The sequence below is a fragment of the Ranitomeya variabilis genome, chromosome 1, assembly GCF_051348905.1.
Source record: "Ranitomeya variabilis isolate aRanVar5 chromosome 1, aRanVar5.hap1, whole genome shotgun sequence".
Taxonomy (NCBI): Eukaryota; Metazoa; Chordata; class Amphibia; order Anura; family Dendrobatidae; genus Ranitomeya; species Ranitomeya variabilis.
This window is the reverse complement of record NC_135232.1, coordinates 391,731,696-391,757,687: the sequence shown is the minus strand read 5'-3', so window position 1 is coordinate 391,757,687 and position 25,992 is coordinate 391,731,696. Positions and strand designations below refer to the sequence as shown.

The window sequence follows — 25,992 nt, the reverse complement described above, 5'->3', positions numbered from 1 at the left end:
ATTTAGTTCTCCGGCCGGCGCTGGGCATATAGGGATAAAAAGTAGGACATGCTACCTGGCTACTTCTAGATGATGCGGTAGGTTTAGTTCATGGTCAGTATAGTTACATCTTCCAAGAGCTTGTTCCTATAGAGGCTTATGCTAGTTCTCTGGCCATGGAGATCATGACATATGTCTGTGTTGAGCTGGGGATGTAAGGGGGCTCATGGGGATGTACCTGTGGTTTCCATTTCATCATCCATTCCCTCTGAAATTCCTGAGTTCCTGTCTGACTATCGTGACGTCTTTGAAGAATCCAAGCTTGGTTCGTTACCTCCGCACCGAGAGTGCGATTGTGCCATAGATTTAATCCCGGGTAGTAAATACCCAAAGGGTCGTTTATTTAATCTGTCTGTGCCTGAACATGCTGCTATGCGAGAATATATAAAGGAGTCCTTGGAAAAGGGACATATTCGTCCATCGTCATCTCCCTTAGGAGCCGGTTTTTTCTTTGTGTCAAAAAAAGACGGCTCTTTGAGACCATGTATTGATTATCGGCTTTTGAATAAAATCACTGTTAAATATCAATACCCATTGCCGTTGCTGACTGATTTGTTTGCTCGCATAAAGGGGGCCAAGTGGTTCTCTAAGATTGACCTTCGTGGGGCGTATAATTTGGTGCGAATCAGGCAGGGGGATGAGTGGAAAACCGCATTTAATACGCCCGAGGGCCACTTTGAGTATTTGGTGATGCCTTTTGGTCTTTCTAATGCTCCGTCAGTTTTCCAGTCCTTTATGCATGATATTTTTCGCGATTATTTGGATAAATTTATGATTGTGTATCTGGATGATATTCTGATTTTTTCGGATGACTGGGACTCTCATGTCCAGCAAGTCAGGAGGGTTTTTCAGGTTTTGCGGTCTAATTCTTTGTGTGTGAAGGGTTCTAAGTGTGTTTTTGGGGTACAGAGGATTTCCTTTTTGGGATATATTTTTTCCCCCTCTTCCATTGAAATGGATCCTGTCAAGGTTCAAGCTATTTGTGATTGGACGCAGCCCTCTTCTCTTAAGAGTCTTCAGAAATTTTTGGGCTTTGCTAACTTTTATCGTCGATTTATTGCTGGTTTTTCGGATATTGCTAAGCCATTGACCGATTTGACTAAGAAGGGTGCTGATGTTGCTGATTGGTCCCCTGATGCTGTGGAGGCCTTTCGGGAGCTTAAGCGCCGTTTTTCCTCTGCCCCTGTGTTGCGTCAGCCTGATGTTGCTCTACCTTTTCAGGTTGAGGTCGACGCTTCTGAGATCGGAGCTGGGGCAGTGTTGTCGCAGAAAAGTTCTGACTGCTCCGTGATGAGGCCTTGTGCCTTCTTTTCCCGTAAATTTTCGCCCGCTGAGCGGAATTATGATGTTGGGAATCGGGAGCTTTTGGCCATGAAGTGGGCTTTTGAGGAGTGGCGCCATTGGCTTGAGGGGGCCAGACATCAGGTGGTGGTATTGACTGACCACAAAAATTTGATTTATCTTGAGACCGCCAGGCGCCTGAATCCTAGACAGGCGCGCTGGTCATTATTTTTCTCTCGGTTTAATTTTGTGGTGTCATACCTACCGGGTTCTAAGAATATTAAGGCGGATGCCCTTTCTAGGAGTTTTGAGCCTGACTCGCCTGGTAACTCTGAGCCCACAGGTATCCTTAAGGATGGAGTGGTATTGTCAGCCGTTTCTCCAGACCTGCGGCGGGCCTTGCAGGAGTTTCAGGCGGAGAGACCTGATCGTTGCCCACCTGATAAACTGTTTGTTCCTGATGATTGGACCAGTAGAGTCATCTCTGAGGTTCATTCTTCTGCGTTGGCAGGTCATCCTGGCATTTTTGGTACCAGGGATTTGGTGGCAAGGTCCTTCTGGTGGCCTTCCCTGTCACGAGATGTGCGAGGCTTTGTGCAGTCTTGTGACGTTTGTGCTCGGGCCAAGCCTTGTTGTTCTCGGGCTAGTGGATTATTGTTGCCCTTGCCTATTCCTAAGAGGCCTTGGACGCACATCTCGATGGATTTTATTTCAGATCTGCCTGTTTCTCAGAAGATGTCTGTCATCTGGGTGGTGTGTGACCGTTTTTCTAAGATGGTCCATTTGGTTCCTCTGCCCAAGTTACCTTCTTCTTCCGAGTTGGTTCCTCTGTTTTTTCAAAATGTTGTTCGTTTGCATGGTATTCCTGAGAATATCGTTTCTGACAGAGGGACCCAATTCGTGTCTAGATTTTGGCGGGCATTCTGTGCTAGGATGGGCATAGATTTATCTTTTTCGTCCGCTTTCCATCCTCAGACGAATGGCCAGACCGAGCGGATTAATCAGACCCTGGAGACATATCTGAGGTGTTTTGTGTCTGCTGACCAGGATGATTGGGTTGCTTTTTTGCCATTGGCGGAGTTCGCTCTCAATAATCGGGCCAGCTCTGCCACTTTGGTGTCCCCGTTTTTCTGTAATTCGGGGTTTCATCCTCGATTTTCCTCTGGTCAGGTGGAATCTTCGGATTGTCCTGGAGTGGATGCTGTGGTGGAGAGATTGCATCAGATCTGGGGGCAGGTGGTGGACAATTTGAGGTTGTCCCAGGAGAAGACTCAGCTTTTTGCCAACCGCCACCGTCGTGTTGGTCCTCGGCTTTCTGTTGGGGATTTGGTGTGGTTGTCTTCTCGTTTTGTCCCTATGAGGGTCTCTTCTCCTAAGTTTAAGCCTCGGTTTATCGGCCCGTATAAGATATTGGAGATTCTTAATCCTGTTTCCTTCCGTTTGGACCTCCCTGCATCCTTTTCTATTCATAACGTTTTTCATCGGTCATTATTGCGCAGGTATGAGGTACCGGTTGTGCCTTCCGTTGAGCCTCCTGCTCCGGTGTTGGTTGAGGGTGAGTTGGAGTACGTTGTGGAGAAAATCTTGGACTCTCGTGTTTCCAGACGGAGACTCCAGTATCTGGTCAAGTGGAAGGGATACGGCCAGGAGGATAATTCTTGGGTGAATGCATCTGATGTTCATGCCTCCGATCTGGTTCGTGCCTTTCATAGGGCCCATCCTGATCGCCCTGGTGGTTCTGGTGAGGGTTCGGTGCCCCCTCCTTGAGGGGGGGGTACTGTTGTGAATTTGGATTCTGGGCTCCCCCGGTGGCTACTGGTGGAATTGAACTGGTGTCTTCATCTTCTCTGTTCACCTGTTCCCATCAAGATGTGGGAGTCGCTATATAACCTTGCTGCTCTGTTAGTTGCTTGCCGGTCAACAATGTTATCAGAAGCCTCTCTGTGCTTGTTCCTGCTCCTAGACAACTACTAGATAAGTTGGACTCTTGTCCATGTTTGTTTTTGCATTTTGTTCCAGTTCACAGCTGTAGTTTCGTTACTGTGTCTGGAAAGCTCTTGTGAACGGGAATTGCCACTCTGGTGTTATGAGTTAATGCCAGAGTTTTAAAGTAATTTCTGGATGGTGTTTTTTGATAGGGTTTTCAGCTGACCATGAAAGTGTCCTTTCTGTCTTCTGCTATGTAGTAAGTGGACCTCAAATTTGCTAAACCTATTTTCATACTACGTTTGTTATTTCATCTCTACTCACCGCCAATACATGTGGGGGGCCTCTGTCTCCTTTCGGGGTATTTCTCTAGAGGTGAGCTAGGACTAATATTTTCCTCTGCTAGCTTTATTTAGTCCTCCGGCTGGGCTGGGCATCTAGAATCAACGTAGGCATGCTACCCGGCCACTGCTAGTTGTGCGTTAGGTTTAGTTCATGGTCAGCTCAGTTCCCATCTTCCAAGAGCTAGTTCCGATATATGCTTATGCTATGTTCTCTTGCCATTGAGATCATGACAGGATATACTAGATGTTTCCAGCCAGCTAACGCTCGTCACGCTCATTGCTATCTAATTAACGCTGCTGGTGATTAAGCTAAAGTAAATAATGACAACATTCAATAGCACTAACGCAGGTGGTAAATTAACTTAAAATGAAGTTAATAACAATAGTGTGGTGATGTGCTGGGGGTGGGATTATGTGTGGTGATGTGGTGGGGGGGCAGAATTATGTGTGGTAATGGGGTGGGGGGGCGGGATTATGTGTGGTACTGGGGTGGGGGGGCAGGATTATGTGTGGTGATGTGGTGGGGGGGTGAGATTATGTGTGGTAATGGGGTGGGGGGCGGAATTATGTGTGGTGATGTGGTGGGGGGGCGGGATTATGTGTGGTGATGTGTTGGGGGCAGGATCTTCTGTGCTAATGTGGTGGGGGGCAGGATTATGTGTGGTAATGTGGTGGGGGGCAGGATTTTGTGTGGTAATGTTGTTGGGGGTGGGGTTATGTGTGGTAATGTGGTGGGGGGCGGGATTATGTGTGGTAATGTGGTGGGCCAGGATTATGTGTGGTAATGTGGTGGGGGGCGGGATTTTGTGTGGTAATGTTGTGGGGGGCGGGGTTATGTGTAGTAATGTGGTGGGGGGCAGGGTTATGTGTGGTAATGTGGTTGGGTGCAGGATTATGTGTGGTAATGTGGTGGGGGGCGGGATTTTCTGTGGTAATGTGTTGGGGGTCGGGATTATATGTAGTAATGTGGTGGGGTGGCGGGATTATGTGTGGTGAAGTGGTGGGGGGCGGGATTTTGTGTGGTAAGTGGGTGGGGGCGGAATTATGTGTGGTGATGTGTTGGGGGGGCGGAATTGTGTGGTGATGTGCTGGGGCGGGATTATGTGTGGTGATGTGGAGGGGTGTGGGATTTTTGTGGTAATGGGGTGTGGGGGCGGGATTATGTGTGGTGATGTGGTGGGGGGCGGGATTTGTAAGGGGCGGGATTGTGTGTGGTGATGTGGTACGGATTGTGTGTGGTATTGTGGTGGGGGGGCGGGATTATGTGTGGTAATGTGGTGGGGGGCAGGGTTATGTGTGGTAATGTGGTGGGGGGCAGGATTATCTGTGCTAATGTGGTGGGGGGGCAGGATTATGTGTGGTAATGTGGTGGGGGGGACGGGATTTTGTGTGGTAATGTTGTGGGGGGTGGAGTTATGTGTGGTAATGTGGTGGGGGGCGGGATTATGAGTGGTAATGTGGTGGGGCAGGATTATGTGTGGTAATGTGGGGGGCGGGATTTTGTGTGGTAATGTTGTGGGGGGCGAGGTTATGTGTGGTAATGTGGTGGGGGGCGGGGTTATGTGTGGTAATGTGGTGGGGGGCAGGATTATGTGTGGTAATGTGGTGGGGGGCAGGATTATGTGTGGTAATGTGGTGGGGGCGGGATTTTCTGTGGTAATGTGGTGGGGGGGCGGGATTATATGTAGTAATGTGGTGGGGTGGCGGGATTATGTGTGGTGATGTGGTGGGGGGCGGGATTTTGTGTGGTAATTGGGTGGGGGGTGGGATTATGTGTGGTGATGTGTTGGGGGGGCGGGATTGTGTGGTGATGTGTTGGGGCGGGATTATGTGTGGTGATGTGGTGGGGGGTGGGATTTTGTATGGTAATGGGGTGGGGGGCAGGATTATGTGTGTTGATGTGGTGGGGGCGGGATTATGTGTGGTGATGTGGTGGGGGGGCGGGATTTGTGGGGGGCGGGATTGTGTGTGGTGATGTGGTGCGGATTGTGTGTGGTAATGTGGTGGGGGCGGGATTATGTGGTGATGTGGGAGGCAGAGCTACTGTGCAGGGGGTGGGATTAGCGAGTAATTATTATTATTATTATTATTTATTGTTATAGCGCCATTTATTCCATGGCGCTTTACATGTGAGGAGGGGTATACATAATAAAAACAAGTACAATAATCTTAAACAATACAAGTCATAACTGGTACAGGAGGAGAGAGGACCCTGCCCGCGAAGGCTCACAATCTACAAGGGATGGGTGAGAATACAGTAGGTGAGGAGTAGTCATGATGCCTCTTATATATACAGTATAGAGGTAATGTGGTGGGGGGCGGGATTATGTGTGGTAATGTGGTGGTGGTGGGGGGCGGGATTTTCTGTGGTAATGTGGTGGGGTGGCGGGATTATGTGTGGTGATGTGTTGGAGTGGCGGGATTGTGTGGTGATGTTTTGGGGGGTGGGATTATGTGTGGTGATGTGGGGGGGCGGGATCGTGTGTGGTGATGTGGTGGGGGGTGCTATTGTGGGGGTTGGGATTTTGTGTGGTGATGTGGGGGCGGGATTGTGTGTGGTGATGGGGTGGGGGGTGGAGCTACTGTGCAGGGGGCGGGATTAGCGAGTAATCATGATGCCTCTTATATATATAGATCTTTCTATAGATATATTTATAGATAGATATATCTATAGATACATAGATGTATCTATCCATATATCTGGCTGCTTTCACACATCAGGTTTTTGCTGTCAGGCACCATCCGGCGAGTTTAAAAAAAAACGGATCCTTTTTTTTCCGCCGGATCCATTTTTTTCCACCGGATCCGTTTTTTTACGCCGGATCCGTATTTTTCAAAACTCGTCGATGTGTGAAAGCAGCCAGATATATGGATAGATACATCTATGTATCTATAGATATATATATCTATAAATATATCTAAATAGAGAAAAAAGCCAACCAGCACTCCTAATGTGAACACGTGCAAGCTGCATCATATAGATAAAAAAGAACACAGCAGCACATGTACATGAATCTAGGCCATGTGAAAACACAGACAAACATTCAATATGAATTATACTTCTCAAAAATATTTTTTCACAAATGTTTTCACATTTTTTTTTCATAAAACTTACAGTAATAGATGAAATGAAGATTCTTAGTGCATAAATTGGCCAATTCATGTGTGCCCATCAACCACGGCAAGGTGATCTCCCTCTAATGGGTCCTACTCTACCATACATGCCACTTTCTACCATACATGCCACTCTGGGCTAAACCTACTGTAGGTTTAGCCCAAAGTGACATGTTTTGTCCATAGTTGTAGGCTGGTGGCCCAAAAGTGGCATGTATGGTAGAGTAGGACCCATTGGAGGGAGATCACCTTGCCGTGATTGATGGGCACACATGAATTGGCCAATTTATACGCTAAGAATCTTCATTTCATCTATTACCGTAAGTTTTATGAAAAAAAAATTTTGGGAAAAAATTTGTTAAAAAAATATTTTTGAGAAGCATTATTCATATTGAATATTTGTCTGTGTTTTCACATGGCCTAGATTCATGTACATGTGCTGCTGTGTTCTCTTTTATCTATTAATATATCTATAGATAGATATATCCATAGATATATAATAGAAAGGCCGATGTTTCTAAGGCTACTTTCACACTTGCGTTTTTAGCAGTCCGTCGCAATCCGTCGTTTTGGGAAAAAAACGGATCCTGCAAATGTGCTCGCAGGATGCGTTTTTTACCCATAGACTTGTATTAGCGATGGATCGCGACGGATGGCCACACGTCGCGTCCTTCGTGCAATGGATCCGTCGTGTTTTGGTGGACCGTCTGCACGAAAAAACTTTCAAGTGAACTTTTTTTGTCCGTTCGTCCGCCATTTTCTACCACGCATGCGCGGCCGAAACTCCACCCCCTCTTCCCCGGACTTCAGAATGGGCAGCAGATGCGTTGAAAAACTGCATCCGCTGCCCACGTTGTGCACAAATTTCACAATGTGCGTTGGTACATGGCCCGATGCATAGTGACGGACTCGTACAGACGCAAGTGTGAAAGAGGCCTTAATGAGCGTTGAATTGAAAAAAAAACGGGCAATTTTCTGTGCCAGAGGGGGAAAGCCGAAGGCTGGGGGCCAATATTTGTAGCCTGCTATGAATATCAGCCCGCAGCTGTCTGCGTAGCCTTTACTGGCTATTAAAATGGGGGACCCCCCAAAAAATGACGTGGGGTCCCCCTATATTTTATAGCCAGAAAGGCTATGCAGACAGCTGTGGGCTGATATTCATAGCCTAGAGAGACCATGGATATTGCCCCCCCCCGGCTACAAATACCAGTCCGCAGCTGCCCCAGAAATGGCGCATCTGTAAGATGCGCCAATTCTGGCACTTAGCCCCTCTCTTCCCACTCCCGTGTAGCGGTGGGATATGAAGTAATTAGGGGTTAATGTCACCTTGCTATTGTAAGGTGACATTAAGCCGGGTTAATAATGGAGAGGCGTCAATAAGACGCCTATCCATTATTAATCCAATACTAGTAAATGGTTAATAAAACACACATTAGGAAAAAAAGTATTTTAATATTCTTCATTTAACCATACTTACCATACTTCAGCGCCTGCAAAAAATGAAAAATAATAAACCGTATACTGCCTGTCTGCCATAGTCCAATTAATAACGAGTGTCCCACGACGATCTCCCCTATAGAACAGTGACATCGGGTGATGTCACTGCTCTATAGGACCTTCAGTGACACACTGACAGGAGACAATGGCTACTGCAGTGCATCACTGAGAGGTTACTATAGTTCAAAGTCTCACTTTATGGCAATTGCTGCATGGGAAAATTTCTCACACAGCAATGCCAAAAGTGAGACTAGGGACTATTTTTTTACAGCGGCGGAGGAATACAGTGCAGAAGGATACCTTCCTCCCGTCATTGTGTTCCTGGGGCTCCTAGAGAGCGGTTGCATCAGCTGATGCTGCCGTTCTCCACAGGAGATCGTCGTGGGACACTCGTGGATTTCTGTGGATCAGGGAGTATATTGGTTGTTTGTTATTTTAATTTTTTACAGGTGACACTGGCTTCAGGGATCAAAATGACAAGTAATGGTGAGTATGTAATCTATGTTTAATGTACTGTATATCTATATGTATGTGTTGCATGTAATGTATGAATGTGTTGTATGTAATATGTATGTAGTATGTATGTAGCATGTATGCAGCATGTATGTAGCATGTATGTAGTATGTATGGATTTTTTTTTTTTCATTCAACACATTAGCCGGATGATGGGACTACTACTGTCCCATCATTGCCTAATGTGTCAATCACTGTCACTGTAGCAGGCATCATCCGATGGGACTTGTAGTCCCATTGGACGATGCCTGCACACACGCACAAACCCCCGGCAGCCCGCACAGACCCCCGGCAGGCTCGCACAGACCCCCGGCAGCCCGCACAGAGCCCTGGTAGGCCCACACAGACCCCCGGCAGCCCGCACAGACCCCTGGCAGCCCTCACAGACCCCCCGGAAGCCTGCACAGACCCCCGGCAGCCTGCACAGACCCCTGGCAGGCCACACAGACCCCCGGCAGGCCACACAGACCCCCGGCAGCTCTCACAGAGCCCCAGCAGCCCGCACAGACCCCCGGCAGCCTGCACAGATCCCCGGCCGGCCGCACAGACCCCCGAGAGGCCCATACAGACCCCCGGCAGGCCCGTACAGACCCCCGTCAGCCCATACAGACTCCCAGCAGGCCTGCACAGACCCCCCATGGTCCCACACAGTCATGCAGTCTCCGCCCATGCACTGCCCACGCACCGCTTACACTCTTCCCCCCTCCGGAACAGGATGTGCAAGGACAAAAAGGGCTTATTTTAATTCCGATATTTGTGTCCCATTGACTTGCATTGGTATCGGGTATCGGTATCGGCGATATCTGATATTTTTTGGATATCGGCCGATCCAATCAATACCGATATTTCCGAATATCGGAAGGTATCGCTCAACACTAATGAGCATGCCTCACATGCCTTGAAGGTTTTATCATGTCTGGCAGCCAGCGTTTGCTCTGAATGTGTCTTCAGCGATGCTAGTGATATCCTGAAGAATAAGCTCAGCCAGCTGTCCCCTGAAAGGGTAGACCGATTAACTTTCATCAAGATGAACAAGTCATGGATTTCCAAGGACTTTTGCACCCCAATCGCAAACTGTACAGACTAGGCAATGTTGCATTTTTTAGAATGCTGCATTAATCTTGCGTAATTTCACTCTGTAATATGTTTGGTGTGGCTTCTGTGCCTGCTGCTGCTGCAGATGTTAAAACAAATTCGGGAAAATGTAAACAGTCATGGTTGGCCTACTTCTGATGGGTTGGCTGTAGTGGAAGATGTGTCAGTCCCTTTTACACTATTTTCTACTCTCATAAAATTTATGCCACTTTGGTGGTGTCAGGCCCTCATTTTTTGAAATTTGAAAACTCCTGGTTGGGTGTCCATCTGCTGGGTTGGGTGTAGTGGAAGATTTGTTGGTCCATATTATACTATTTATACTGTGGTGAAATTTATGCCACTTTGCTGATATCTGACAATAATTTTTGGAAATGTGAACACTCCTGGTTGGGTGTCCATCTGATGGTTTGAGTGTAGTAGAAGACCTGTTGGTCCATATTATACTATTTATACTGTGGTGAAATTGATGCCACTTTGGTGGTGTCTGCGAAAATTTTTTGGAAATATGAACACTGCTGGTTGGGTGTCCATCTACTGGGTTGGGTGTAGTGGAAGACCTTTGGAGCCCTATTATACTATTTATACTGTGGTGAAATTGATGCCACTTTGGTGGTGTCGGCCAATTATGTTTGGAAATGTGAACACTCCAGGTTGGGTGTCTCCAATCTGTGGAGTGGATCTCCTGGGTTAAGTGTAGGTGCAGGTTGAGCTGTTGTATGTTGTATCATAGCTCCCAGCACAGCAGGCCTACACCGATCTCTCACCCACCTAGTCTTACTTTGATGTTTAGTTGAAAGCTGCAAATGCTGGCCCAGACTGTGATACCTCATGCATGGTTGATTGCTGCCATGCCATACTACAAATTGTACTGTGGGTGAATTGAAGCCACTTTCTTGGTGTCTGTCCCTCATTTGATGTGTTTTGGCAGATTTTAGGGCCGTTAGAAGGTGTTGTGCATGCATTTGTTTTTGCCTCCCATTGACTTGAATGACGTTCGGTTATGTTTGGTGAAAATTTAATGACTAAATTGGCGAATACTGCAAATTTGGCGATCGTAATCCGAACCGAACATTGAAATATTCGCTCATCTCTAGTGCTTACAATGAGGACTGATAAATGTACATTGTTCTTTGCTGACATCTACTGACCAATGTATGTGTATTAGTGATAAGCGAACGTGCTCCGATATGGTGCCATCTGAGCATGCTCCTTTGCTCACTGAGTGTCTTCAGCGTGCTCAAAAAATGTATTCGAGTCCCCGTTTGTTAGTCAATCCCTGCATGTGTTGCAGCTGTCGAACAACCGCGTGATATGTAGCCACAGGGACTCTAACATATATTTTGAGCACGCCAAAGACACTCAGCACAAGAGTATGCTCGGATAACACCTTATCCAAGTACGGTCACTCAGCACTAATGTGCATGAAAGATAAGTATTCAACCTCCTGCCCACTTGCTACCATAGAAATGGCTGGCTCAGTGTTAACACTTTGTTTAAACTGGTATAATGCAGTTTCTTCTAGTCCAATCCAGGGAAAGGAAGGAAGCACTACTACTCTTAGAATCTATTCCTGTCCATGCTGAGGGGAAATTTTTCGGTATATAGTTGCCTCCACAAAGGAGTGAAGCTTCATGCAGTAAGGAGAGATCAGCCTGAACAAATGCTCTTAGGTAATGGTAGTTCCCAAAGCCATGAGTAACGTCATACTTTTAGTGTGTCGCCAACCTGTGAAGGTCCCTCCATCAATGAGGCATTACCTGGACTGTGCTTTCCTATAACAATTCCTCCAATAGAAAGTGTAGTGAATTGTACTTCAGCCGGCCTGAGAGGCCCTGAACCTACTTCACACGGAGATTAAGCCTCCTCTCATATCCAATATACTCATACCTCCTAACTTTTGAAGAACAGATAGAGGGACAAATCATGTGGCACGCCTTGGCCACACCTCTATCCACGCCCATTTAAAATGTCTTTCTCCCCTGGCAGAAGGAAATGTTAGAAGGACCCTTGCAGTGAGGGACATTCAGCAGATGCCTGAAACTGTAGGGTGTAGACCCAAATCTGGGACTGTTCCCTGTATCCAGCATCCAGGTCATTGCTACCTGGCAACTGGACGGGAAGCCTTGAATCTGTAACCTTCTGGCTTCCCTGGTGCGGCTTTTGATTTGTCCAGGTAGCGTGACGTCATCTGTGCATCCTGCTCATCTCTAGTTGGGACCTGTGGATTTTTTTTTTGTTCATTCATTCACAGTCGGAGCCGTGAGAACTTTCTCATCTTTATGTAGCTTCGCTATACGACATCTGGCTTTTTTTGTGTCTGTAGGCCGTGTTCACACATTTTATTTACTTTGATCCTCTAGTATTCCACTGCAGATTTGCTGCCAAAAAAAGTGGATAAAAACATCTGAAACAATTCATGTGTATGCGTACCCATACACTTCATGATATTTATATACTTATTTTCTTCTGCAGTCCCATCACGTTTTGGAATTAGTGAAGGTACCAGCCCCATACCTGCATTAATGTAATATTCTGTCATAATTTAGGATGTTTACTTATAGAACTATAAAATCACACATGGAGGTATTGTGCAGAGATACTCCACAAGGCAAATACTTACAACACAGAGTATCAAATAACTATCTCTGCTGTGCTACATCTGTGGCCTATTGGTGTGAGTACACCATAAAAAATTCAATATATTTTTTGGAATGTGCTTTACTAAGCAATGTTCTCTAAATGTTATGATTTTGCACTGATTTAGCCAATTACTAATTGGGAGATCTGTTAGCACGTGTCGGTAGGCTAATGCGTCATATGTGACTCTTGCATATCCTAAAAAATAAATGACAGAACAAACAAACCTATAATTTCCCTGATAAAGACACGTGAGATTGGCTGATGGATTACACAATGCCTCGTGGCTGTAAATGAATAAAGCACTCAGAGAAATGATGAGGCTGTTTTGTACACGAGCACAATACACACGTTGGAACATCCTTGAGTAATTGTTATAACTGACGCCACTTACGGAATCATTCCGACAACACAGTTATTCATTAAATGGAACAGCTGCCAAGTTCAATCATTGATTTCTAAGGGTCAGGCATCTGGGATGTACAACCTTCAATAGGAACATTGCAATCTTAATTCACATTTTAAAAATAACTTGTCGAGACTCTGCAGAATAGAAGTATACAAACAGGACTGCGTCAGTGTTTCAATATGGGAAATCATCAAGTATCTTTTTCCATTATCTCTTAGAATATAATTGCAGCTAATGTACAGTGAGCCTATCCTTTCAGTTATCTCTTCAAAAATAATTAATGTAATCTAAGCACTGGGGGACACTCAAAGTAAACTTATGGGCTGTGCACAGAAGCTGTGTATAAGATAATGCAAAGTGAAGGTGCGCTGGTTTCCTGCTGTTGTCATTAGATTTGTTTTAGCATGGATAGTACTGAATACTGTTAGGGTACCGTTACACAAAACGATTTACCAACGATCACGCCCAGCGATACGACCTGGCCGTGATCGTTGGTAAGTCGTTGTGTGGTCGCTGGAGAGCTGTCACACAGACCGCTCTCCAGCGACCAACGATGCCGAAGTCCCCGGGTAACCAGGGTAAACATCGGGTTACTAAGCGCAGGGCCGCACTTAGTAACCCGATGTTTACCCTGGTTACCATTGTAAATGTAAAAAAAAACAAACACTACATACTCACATTCCGGTGTCCATCAGGTCCCTAGCCGTCTGCTTCCCGCACTGACTGAGTGCCGGCCGTAAAGTGAAAGCAGAGCACAGCGGTGATATGAGTCTGTAAGGACTCATGCAAAATTTCATGGATTTCTGTTCTATCTTGGACTAGTCACAGGTCTCCGACCAGAGTATAACCTCATGAATATTCATGAGGTGTCACGGTAGGGTCTGGGCCAGCATTTACAGCTTTGAATTGAAGTTTCAATGAGGAGGGTAGGGGGAGTTGACTATTTCTTGCATTCCTAGGCAACGTACTTAACATTACATACTATTGACCATTAATTTCACAGTGCTTTATCATTACTCTCCCAATGGGAATCTTAATTTCTATTCCCTATCAGTATGTCTTTGGAGTGTGGGGGGAATCTGGAGAACCTGGAGAAAACACATGCAAACATGGGGAGAACATACAAACTCTTGGCAGATGTTGTGCTTGGTAGATGAAGACAATATGAACTGTACCAAGAAAATAATTTGCATCTTTACTGTCACTTGAAAGATAAAGATACCGTATATCCTCGAGTATAAGCCGACTCGAGTATAAGCCGAGACCCCTAATTTTGCCACAAAAAACTGGGAAAACTTAATGACTCGAGTATAAGCCTAGGGTGGGAAATGCAGCAGCTACTGGTAAATGTCAAAAATAGAAATAGATACCAATAAAAGTAAAATTAATTGAGACATCAGTAGGTTAAGTGTTTTTGAATATCCATATTGATGATGGGCCCCATAAGATGCTCCATATTAAAATATGTCCCATATAATGCTGCACAAATGTTGATTATGGGCCCATAAGATGCTCCATACAGACATTTGCCCCATATAATGCTGCACAAATGCTGATTATGGCCCCATAAGATGCTCCATACAGACATTTGCCCCATATAATGCTGCACAAATGTTGATTATGGCCCCATAAGGTGCTCCATAGACACATTTGCCCCGTATAATGCTCCACAAATTCTGATTATGGCCCCATAAGATGCTCCATAGACTATTGTGCCCTATATGCTGTTGCTGCGATTAAAAAAAAAATGACATACTCACCTCTCGTCGCTCAGGCCCCCGGCACTTTCTATAGTCACCTTTCCCTGTTCCACCGCTGGGCGCCGGTCCATATTCCGCATCCTCTGCACTGACGCTCCAGCAGAGGGCACCCTCTGACCTGAGCATCACATCCAGATGACGCGAAAGACGAAGCGGTGCCCGGCAGTGGAATGGGGACAGGTGAATATCTCTGTGCTCCCCCTCCCCATTATACTCACCTGCTCCCGGCGTGGTCCCTGGCAGCTTCTCTGATGGACTCTCTGGGCGCCGGCAGCTCTTCCAGCTTTGAGCTGTCACTGATACCGCTCATTACAGTAATGAATATGCGGCTCCACCCCTATGGGAGTGGAGTCGCGTTCATATTCATTACTGTCATGAGCGGTACCACATGACCGCTCAACGCTGAAAGAGCTGCCAGCGCCGGTAAAGTCCACAGTATGTGAGTATGTCACAGCTGCCGCTCCCCCTCCCCCGCCGACCCCCTTGGACAATGACTTGAGTATAAGCCGAGAGGGACACTTTCAGCCTAAAAAAATGGGCTGAAATCTCGGCTTACACTCGAGTATATACGGTATATGTTAGTGACACTTTGCCCTCATTCATCAGTGCATACTGTTATACTGTTATACTGTTTGTGTTGCTTTTCTGTGATTTGAAATAAGAAAGTTAATACAAGAATTTCAGAGCACAGGCTTTCAGAAGATATCTCATCAGCATATAGATAACATAGCTCTTTACAGTGAGTTTTCCTTGCTCTAAATAGGCTTTTATGTGAATGGAAGCATAACAATTATATGACTTGACTTGCAGAATACAGTACGATATGTGAGAACAAATACATAGTTTTTCTCCTCCTCAATTTTGTAGCTACCAGGGAATAGCACTGCACATTGCAGTCATTGATAGAAACAAGGGACTGTCAACTATGGCATCATGCTGATAATTCAAATAATTAAAGGACTAGGATATAAGCGTGTAGGTACGGTTTCATCTTTTACAGTAGAGAGGAATTAACCCATTTCCGACCAGGTAATTTTCTGCTTTGATGCTTTCGTTTTTTTCCTCCCCTTCTCCAAGAACCATATTTTTTAATTTTTTTTTCTTTAATATACTCATAGATGAAGATGAATTGTACTTTTGAATAAAGTCATCCAAGGGCCTAACCAGGCCTTTATCCTGTTAATCACCTAATCCTATATTTAAAAAAAGACTTTATAAACTCTGTTTTTCTTGTTATCACAAGGTCATGATAACATGCAGTGAGGGGCTACTAGTCTGGGGAAACTACAACCCCATTGACTAGTCAGAAGTCTAATTACCATTAGAAAAATGGAGTTTATAAAGCCTTTTTTAAAAACATAGTTTTAGATGACTAACAGGATAAAGGGCTGGCTAGGCAGGGAATTTAGCAATACATATACACATGCTGGAGGGTTGGAGGGCATGTGGGACATGACCAGTTTCCCTTCATCCACCCACACCTATTGCATATCAATCTAACACAGATACTGACTGGTTGACTGACTCAAGTTAATTTATGTGTACTGCTCTGCCCTGTATGAAAATGACCATTATATAAAAAAGTTACCCTCCATCACCTCATAGATTGGGAGCTCTTGTGTGCAGAGCCTTTACTCCTTTTCTTAGTTGGTGCTATATAATTAATTATTATTATCTATAATAATAGCTATAGGAATTATATTATACACATATGTAAAGGCCATTGTTATGCACAACTTAAGTCTATATCAATGGTTGGTGGATGATTCCTTTTAGTAAAAGGAAATATTATTGAATTGTAGTCCAGTATTAAACTGTAATAATGCAAATAATGAAGATGGAAAAGGTCAAGTTCCTGAAATTCATAATCAACTGTGATTACTTTTAATCACTGTAATCATTTTTAGGCATAGTGTAGTTTGAAAATTTTAATTTAATACTATAAAAATGTTTATGTTGATACATTTGTACAGTATTTACTATGGTTAAGTTATTGTATGTAATTTTTTTATACTCTTCTTTCATAGAGAGAGTAATGTATAAAGCTATAAGGCGTAAGTTTCTGATGTGTTTCTTACTGGTATTTTATATTGCATTTGCCACCAAACCAAAACTAAAAATCAAAAACAATCTTTGCATTAAGTAAAATTCAGTCATGTAACTTTACATAAACTGTATGTAATCCCGAAAATGCAGATGGCAAAAATACTTCAGAAAATGTGTGGATTTATATGAACTCTTTTCTGCCTTTATTTGGCTGTAAAACATTTCTCTTAAGACCTGAAACAGGTGACAGAGTGATTGAAAACTAGATAAAATCCATAAACAGACATGAAACTGAGCGTTCCCTTCTGTAATTATATTCTTACCTGAAATAGATATTCTAAACCGTGTATTATGAAGATTGGCAGAAGAATTTAATTTTCTCTAATATCAGGCATATGATACTCAGTCAAACTAATAGAACCTTAATCCAACATTATTAGTTTTGTACTAACCCATTTTAAAGAAGTAAGGCTTATAAAAAATAAAAATTTACTCAAAGGGGTTTCTGGGACTACCATAATGATGGCCTAACCTTCATATGAGACCCGTTTGGATTTTACTCCCGACACCCTGATCGGTTGATGTTTCAGGAAATGGAACTGAGCTATGATATCAGCGCAAGTACAAAATGTGCAAAGCTACTCCTGGTAAGAAATGAAGAGGACACGCATTAGCCGGAGTACTGTGGATCTTTCAGTGAATTGATCAGTGGAGATGCAAGGAGTTGGATTGTAAACCGCAACAATGGAGAGATCCCACAGATCCCACCGCTGCCACCAATTTGTCAGAGATAACAGCAGGGGGAATCGCGCGAATCTCACTACTACCACCAGTTTGTCAGGGGACGCAACTCTGCTGCCTCCAGCAGAACAGCTGTTTCCACTACTAGGCCGGTTATTGGGAACACATAGTGAGCGTATGTTATATACACCTCCGATTCAAACGCATGGAATATTTACATTGCTCAAAAAAATAAACGGAACAACAAAAAATCCCACATCCTAGATATCACTGAATGAAATAATCCAGTTGTAAATCTTTATTCATTACATAGTAGAATGTGTTGAAACATAAATATGATCAATGTAAATTAAAATTAATATCCCATTGAGGTCTGGATTTGGAATGATACTCAAAATCAAAGTGGAAAATCAAATTACAGGCTGATTCACCTTCAGTGGAAATGCCTCAAGACAAGGAAATGATGCTAAGTAGTGTGTGCGGCCTCCAAGTGCCTGTATGACCTCGCTACAATGCCTGGATATGCTCCTGATGAGGCAGCCGATGGTCTCCTGAGGGATATCCTCCCAGACTTGGATTAAAGCATCAGTCAACTCCTAGACAGTCTGTGGTGCCATGTGGCATTGATAGATGGAATGAGACATGATGTCCCATATGTGCTCAATTTAATTCACTGACCATTGGCTCCAGAGTGTCTGAGACAAGTCAATTGATCTGAGGAGGTTCTTGCCTTGGAAGTATACTTCTCCGCCTCTGAGTAAACGAATCCTAGTCTTGGTGGCTGGTTCTCAGCAGATCGCTGCTGTAATTAACTCTTCACGGTGGGTCCTACTTCAATGGAGGTTGAAGTGTCAGCTCTTACTCACTTTTGTCCAGTTATAATTAATCCCACATGTTCAAGGTGAGGGTGATGTGTCCCCTCTCCAGAGATGTCTTTATGGGTTTTACAATTTTTTTCTACAACTGGTATTGAGAGCCAATCCTAAGGTGGGGTTACGACAAATCCAAAGTAAAATTGGTAGTACTTGTGGTTTTCTAAGCCAGTCCAGTCCACTGGCGTATAGTTCACAGTCTTGAACTATTTGAATTATTAGTGCATGAAGATATTGTGGGCTAGTTCTTTGCCTTGATAGAGATATGGTAAGCAATTTCATTTTACACTGAAGAGATAAGATTTAGCATAATCTCTAAAACTGTCCATAGAAGCTAACTAGAGTTCAACTTTTAATTATTACCTGCTTCAATATTCATTGATTATATTAGTGTGTGCATTCAGATAATTTTAAAATAACATGACAAAAATGCTTTTATGCTACTATATATTCTTTTTCTTTTTTGCTTTTAATTTCAAGTCAAAAGATTAATGGCCCAAAACAACCCCTAAATGCTATAAAATGGCTACTGCTTAAATATATACCATATTTTGCTGATTATAAGATGCACTGGACCATAAGATGCACCCCAATTTTGGGAGTAAAATGGGAAACAGCAGCTTACCGAGGGGGGGGGGGGCAGCTGCAGTGAAGAGGGCTCTCAGAAGGGAGGGCAGCTCCTGCAAGAACCTGGCGGCGGTGACATAAGTGGGATGATGCTGTGTCCCCAGGCTGAGAGGAGGTTATTGTTCGGCGGTGCAAGGGTACGGTGGGCTCCAGGCTATCAGAACATTTTGACGGAGTCCCCACACTTCCCATTATTTTCACTGCTGTGTACTTCAGGAAAATTGTTGCCAGATGCTGTGCATGCACAGACTGAGATCTCGGGAGACAAGATCTCAGTGGCGAAATGTCAATCTGCGCATGCACTGCTTCTAGTGGTGATTTTCCTAACGTCCACAGCAGTGAAAATGATGGGAAATGCGGGGACTCTGCCGACATTTTCTGAAAGCCCGCAGCCTCGCACTGCTGAACACCCCCTCCTACCAGCCAGCTTCCTGAAGCAGCGACCCTGCCTCTTGGGACCCTGCTTCACCACAGCTGCCCCCCTGGTAAACTACATTCAGATTATAAGACCATCCCAATTTTCCCAAAAAAATTTGGCTAAAAAAGGGCATCTTATAATCTGAAAAATACGGGAATTTACATACACCGTCTCACCACCTAGAATGGTCAATGTTGAAAAGTGCTTTTAAGAAAAAGCAAATTTGCAATTTACCTCATATTAGAATTTTCTCCATTCATAAAAATGGAGAGAATTTTAAGTTTATTGTGCTTCACTTGCAGGATCTTTTTAACAGAGCTTGTAAGTTCTAACGTAAGCCTGGTTTGATTGCTGGAGTACACAATCTGGCCAGTTAAAGTGCCACTGAGCTCCTCCAATGTTGCTGAAGCATCGGAGAGCACACAGCTCAAACCAATAGTCTGAACCGTTAATCTTCAGGAGTGCACTGACTGTGGCAAACAGGAAGCCAAGTAGCCCCTGGATGCGATCCTGAAGATAAAAGGGAGAACAACTAGAGGTCACTCAGTCTCCTTTAACTGCCTAAACCTGTGTAAATTTATATGCAGTGTAGTGTAATTGCGGTAGTATACTCACTGATTGCCGTCTTATCTGGTTTCCAGCGCCGCTCCGGTCCTGAGTAATATGGCTTCTATGCTGACTTGCTAGATCTGTGAGCTGGAAGTCGCTTTTACAATTTAAGTCAATGAAGTGTCAGACCAAAGCTCCGTGGACTTACATTGATAAAGCGATCTCCTGCTCCCCAATGTGATTTAGCGAGTTGGAATAGAAGTCACGTGAAAAAAAAGAGGACCGGAGCGGCGCTGGAAACCAAGAAAGACTTATCAGTGAGCATATTCCTGCAATTACACTACACTGCGCATATATTTACACAGGTTTAGGCAATAAACATTTTCATAGGAGTGCTTCTTCAAATGTATTTGTTTCTTTGAATGCAGCCTATTATGCATAAACCAAAATTGTTGTTGTTGATCTCTTCTTCCCACAGGCAGTGCTGGGTCCTCTTATAGCCATCGCTCTGAAACTTTCCCAGATACATGAACGGACTGGACGTAAAGGACCCACTGTTATTACCTGAATCTACCCTTCGACAACCACTATGGGCCAAAGAGTGTGCGAAAGAAAGAGAATTATCCACTTTTCGAATATTGCCTTTAATTTGCTGTATATGCTTCCCTCCTCCAAAGTGATATTTTTTCTGATGATCACATACGTTGTTACAGTTCAATAAAAAAAAGTTTGGCATTTTATCTCATAAATCAGAATCTATTATGATTTCATCACAGCTCAAGTTTCATAAACCAGTAGCAGGTTCTGATTGATAGAGCAGCAACCCATGTCATGACTTTATTATTTCATGCCAATCTCCAGGTGTACATTAAGAGTGATTGTTTTGTATGTTATTAATATTGTGAACACAATAACTCATTTTTACAATTTTGGGGTTTGAAAAGTTTAGAACTGCATTTTTACTTTCCTCCTCATTCAATTGTTTCACTCGACACTAACTCGTCCAAGCAGCAGATTTGAAGTCGGAGTGGCCTAACTTTCAAAAAAGCTGAAATAGGAGCGTAGGCAGAAAGCTGCTAATCAGTGGTGGGGTAGGGTGGAGTTATACATGGCAAGAAGACTATGACTACATTGCATGAGACAACTAAAATTCGGCCGGGGTCAGACAGGTATATGTTCTCTCATGCCGGAGAATTGGGCCAATTATGCAAATGACACTTGCCTAAAATTCTGTCATAGAGTATGAGAGAATCGCAGCACAGGTTTTGGAGAAGACAGAGAAAGCAATTTCTCCAACTCCTCCATTGCCAGTGTCTGCGGTAATCGGAATGCAATCCGAGTGCAGTCCGATGTTTCTCATCTTAATATATACTTACCTTGTAACGTCTTCACATCCTGTTCCATCCAGATATGTCAGGATCCCAGAATTCCAGGCTTTGAAAGTTCATCGACCTCCATATTGTGACACGCAAGTGATGGTTGTCTCAATATGGAAACTGCGGGTGGTACCAACCTATTGCACGGTACTACCAGCGGAACACCGTTGCACCACGCACACTCACACACACACTGTATATGCCGTACGCACCACACACACACACACTGTATACGCCGTACTCAGCCTCTTGCGGAACACCGTCGCGAACACGCCACCGCCGGGATCAGCCGAATGACTAACCGAGTGCTAACTAAACAGGTTTGGCTCTGATTACGCATACACGGCCGAGCTAGCCCCAATTTGGCCGAACAAAACTGATATTGTCTATAGCAGCCACTGATACTTGCACTTTGGGGCACATGGCCTGTGCAGACTCTTCTCAGAGAGATTCTAGCTGGTTCCTTTCTTCAGCTCCAAAACACATCTAGTATGCTCAGCTCCCCAAGCAGAATTACTTAGATGAATACCTAGCCGGTTTGTAAAAAAAATATCAAGAATTGAGAGTCCTCAGTGGTTGATACCTTTTAATGGCTAACTGAAAAGATGGTAACAAATTGCAAGCTTTTGAGACTACTCAGGTCTCTTCATCAGGCATAGACTGAGTAGTCTCGAAAGCTTGCAATTTGTTACCATCTTTTCAGTTAGCCATTAAAAGGTATCAACCACTGAGGACTCTCAATTCTACATATTTTTCTATCCACTGGCTAACACGGTACCAAGATATATATCTTTCCTATACCTGGTTTATAAGCAGAGCTATCTAGGTACACCTAATCTGAGCCTGCAGAGCTACAGTAGGATTTAACCTTAGTCTACCTGACATTGCTACAATGTGTATATAGTGTATTGTCAGTGTGATACTTTACTCACCTACAACCATCTTCTCCGGTATCCAGCACCATTCTGCTTCTCTTCAGGGTAACATCAATGCTCTTCAGATGATCCGACTCACCTGATGCATGAGCTGGAAGTCTCTTTTACAGTATAAGCATGTAGAACCCCGTTTTGATGCTCCATAGGCTTATATTCTAAGAGCCAATTCCGGGTGACACAGAGCACTGTGTGATGCAGAGAGTCTGCAGAGCAGTGATGTCACTCAGAAGAAGAACAGAATGACACTGGATTGCAGGGAAGACCATGGTAGGTGAGTATTTTAACACATTGACACTGTGCTGCTTAACAGATGGAAAGTCCAAAAATAGGTAATTCAATGAATGATACATGAATGAATGTGGTACATTCCGTGTGATATCCGGATGAAGGAGCCTTGTTGCTCCGAAATGCGTTGAATAAAGCCACTCTCATTGAATTACCTATTTTTGAACTTTCTATCTGTTAAGCGGCGCAGAGAAGAATCTACCCTTTCATCCCATTTTTTTCACTTTGGTTGGTCATGAGGAGACCGATCGATCTGCAGCAGCTTACATTACTATGAGCCTGTGTAAGGGCTCGATCTGGTGAGTAAATTTGAATAGAATTTATCTCCTTATACCCAGATAAGACCCTATTGCGCTTTTATTTTCTTCCAGCTTTTTACTGAACACATTAACATTACAATACATAATATGTACACAGGTTTAAAGAAATATAAATTTAATCGGAGAGTTTCTTTAATCTACTCCTCTCAGAAATTCATGTCAACTAAATATTTTCAAGTATTTCACTGCTAAAATGTTCTACAAAATTAGTATGAAGGTCTTCTCAACGTCCCTAACACTTTTATTATTGTTCAAATCCACCATAAAAGATTGTTTCCTGAAGGTGTGTTTTGATGAGCCAACAATTGTCAAACAAGCACTCAGAAGAATGCTCGTTTCCAACTGCCAAGCCATGTAAACATGCCAGCGATCACTCGACAGACGAGCAAAAGGCTTATTTGTCAGGGGATTGAATAATTTATGTCGGCACAAAAATCACTGTTGTTAGCAGTACATCACACCATGTAAACAGGATATGTGCTGTTCATATCATGATCTGTGGGGACAAAAACATGATAATCGTGATCGTTCTGCTCCCATCACTATTAAATGGCCGTTGTAAACAGGTCAGTAAATAATCACAAATCAACTTGTATATAGTCAATCAACGCTCGTTCATGGGCCAGAGCTTAAAATCTTTACTGATTTTAGGCACCTTCTATCTCCACATAATTATTAGAGTTGAGCAGATTTTTCAAAATCCGTTTCCTATTACGATCGTCAGCGAATATTGCTTTTGTATTATTCGCCAAACACAGCCGAACGTCATTGGAGTTAATGGGAGTAGAAATTACCAAATATGTTCAGAACCAATGATCAAACATTAATTCGGCACAAATAGGTTACAAATATGGCACGAATATGGCAAATTCAGATTTAGCGACCGAATCCGAACATATTCGCTCAACTCTAATAATTATTAGTGAATTTGGATATAGTGAAAAACGCAATGAAAACAAAGCCTAAATGCACGTGGCAACTCTTCATAAGGTCATAAATTAGTAGTGTCTCCATGGGGTCTTGTAACGTAGGCGCTATTTTCTAAAAAGACAGCAGCAACAAAAACTGTCACTTTTACAGTTTACAAGTAAATGATTTGAGTCCTCAAAATGCTTCTTGATTTTGTCAAAAGCAATCCTGCCATTTCAAAAGATATACAAAGGTGCCTTATATCATCTTTTCTCTTGGTTTAAAATAACCGGAGATTCAGTATATGGCACAAAATGATCAGCTTTTAAAAAACATCATTTTAGAATACGCTGTCACAAGATGTCTATGCTATATGCTTCTCGCGTGACCCCAGTTGTCGTGAGATGCATTGTAGGCTGTGGAATGCAATGTCTCGATATTCCATTCAATTTGTTTTGTGAGAAATTGGAGTCCTTAACCCAATTGTCGAAAGGGTAAGGGTGGACACACTGTAGCTTTGGCTATCAGGGGTCTTTGGGTTTTATTTGGCTTCTCTTATAGGAGATAAGAAAAATGGGCAAATAAACGCCAGACTGTTCTACTGCATAAGCTTAGAATTGGCTATCGGTTTTCACTTCTATAAAGTACACCTATGAAACCTATTTCAAAATATAAGTATTAGGTCAACTCGTATAGGAGGGAAAGTGCAGAACACCAAGGAATAGTTATTGTGTATACTCGTAAAAACGACTGTGTTGTACTTTCACCATGTGTATAATGTGGAGCATTTTAATTGTGTATGACACTGAATCTTAAAGAAACAGTTACATAGTACAATATTTTAATTTTGCACGCCTTTACTTATGCATCTCCTAGATTACGATCTACTCCACACTGAATCCTGATGTCTCATGTTCACAATTCTCTCCAAAGCACTGTATGTATGCATTCTGTTTAGACATATGTTTGCTTTACCAGGGGAATTATCAAGATGGATTTTGTGCTACAATGCTATACTTTATTACTATTCACCCTGCAGTTCATGCAATTTAGATTATTACCATACAGAGTCATTCATTTCCTTCAGTGCTTTTTAAACTATGATACTGGTGTCAATAAAACTTAATGACAAATGTGTGTCCCTCTTAAATTACTATATTACTGTAATCAAGTGGAGTAAGAAGGCAATTTGATGAATTTGCAGCAAAATAACTGTGTGCAAAAGATTCAACCAAATATTCTCACAATGTGGTATATTATTATCGAATCTTTTGAAATTTGAACTTGCTGGGTTCGACAATTTTTTTTTTTAATTTGGCTTGCTGTGAATAGCAATACTGCAAACCCTTCAAATGTCCTGACTATGTCCAACCATTGTTATGCTTTGTAAAACAAACACAATATTAGTAATTTTCAACAGCCTATTTAATAACTCTGTTCACTAGCAAACCTTTAATTTTTTAAAAATTTGAAAATGGTCAAAAATTTATCCCATTTGTGATCAGGCAGAACATTCTGTGAAGAATGCTGACTCAAAATGATGATGTCGTTATAAGAAGTAACATTTTTCTGCTGTGACTGAGATGAGTAATGTGTCACATATTCCATAATAAACAATAGAGGGAAAATAGTGGGGAAAAAATGACAGCTCACCATCTGTTGCAACACCTAGCCGGATGAAGTGGCATCGCCCGGAGCCGTCTCAGTCTTGGACGTCGGCAAAATAGAAAAAGGTGGGGGAAGAAACCTCCAGCGCTGAAATCAAGCAGGAAAGTTATCTTTTTTGTAAAGAAATGAAAAGTTTTATTCAGTACAGTAGTACATTAAAACAGACATGGATCCTGGTCACCACAACCTGGAATGAGCAACCAACATGTTTTAGCTTAGAGCCTTAATCATGGTAACCATGATTAAGGCTCTTAGCTGAAATTTGTTGGTTGTTCATCCCAGCTTGTGGTGACTAGGATCCATCTCTTTTTTATTGTACTACTGTACCAAATAAAAGTTTTCATTTTTTTTTACAAAAATATTACTTTCCTTCTTGATTTCATTGCTGGATGTTTCTTCCCCTACATATTCCATAATGCTGCATCTGTACCTCCTCACCATTAATATGCTTTCTAGAGGCAAAGGAGGCCTACTGTGGCCTATATTTGGTAGTTCTGCTATCAGGATGGCTGGCGCCAATGGAGGTGGTTGTGCTTCTGCTGTTGCTAGGTGCTCCAAGATTCTTTGCCCTGGTATAGAGGTTTTTTTCTTTTACTCAACACAGTCCAATGCCACTGTACCTTTAACCATG

At 43.2% G+C, this 25,992-nt stretch overlaps 1 protein-coding gene across 1 annotated transcript in view; it reads left to right on the top strand.

Moving 5' to 3' along the window:
• The window catches only part of PGM5 (phosphoglucomutase 5), a 321,381-nt gene extending 300,768 nt beyond the window's left edge, over positions 1 to 20,613 (top strand). The window contains exon 11 of the mRNA XM_077249087.1: positions 20,347 to 20,613. Coding sequence (XP_077105202.1) covers positions 20,347 to 20,436 — 90 coding nt within the window. The 3' untranslated portion in view covers positions 20,437 to 20,613. The remainder of the gene's footprint in view (positions 1 to 20,346) is intronic.
• The last annotated feature ends 5,379 nt before the right edge of the window (positions 20,614 to 25,992 follow it).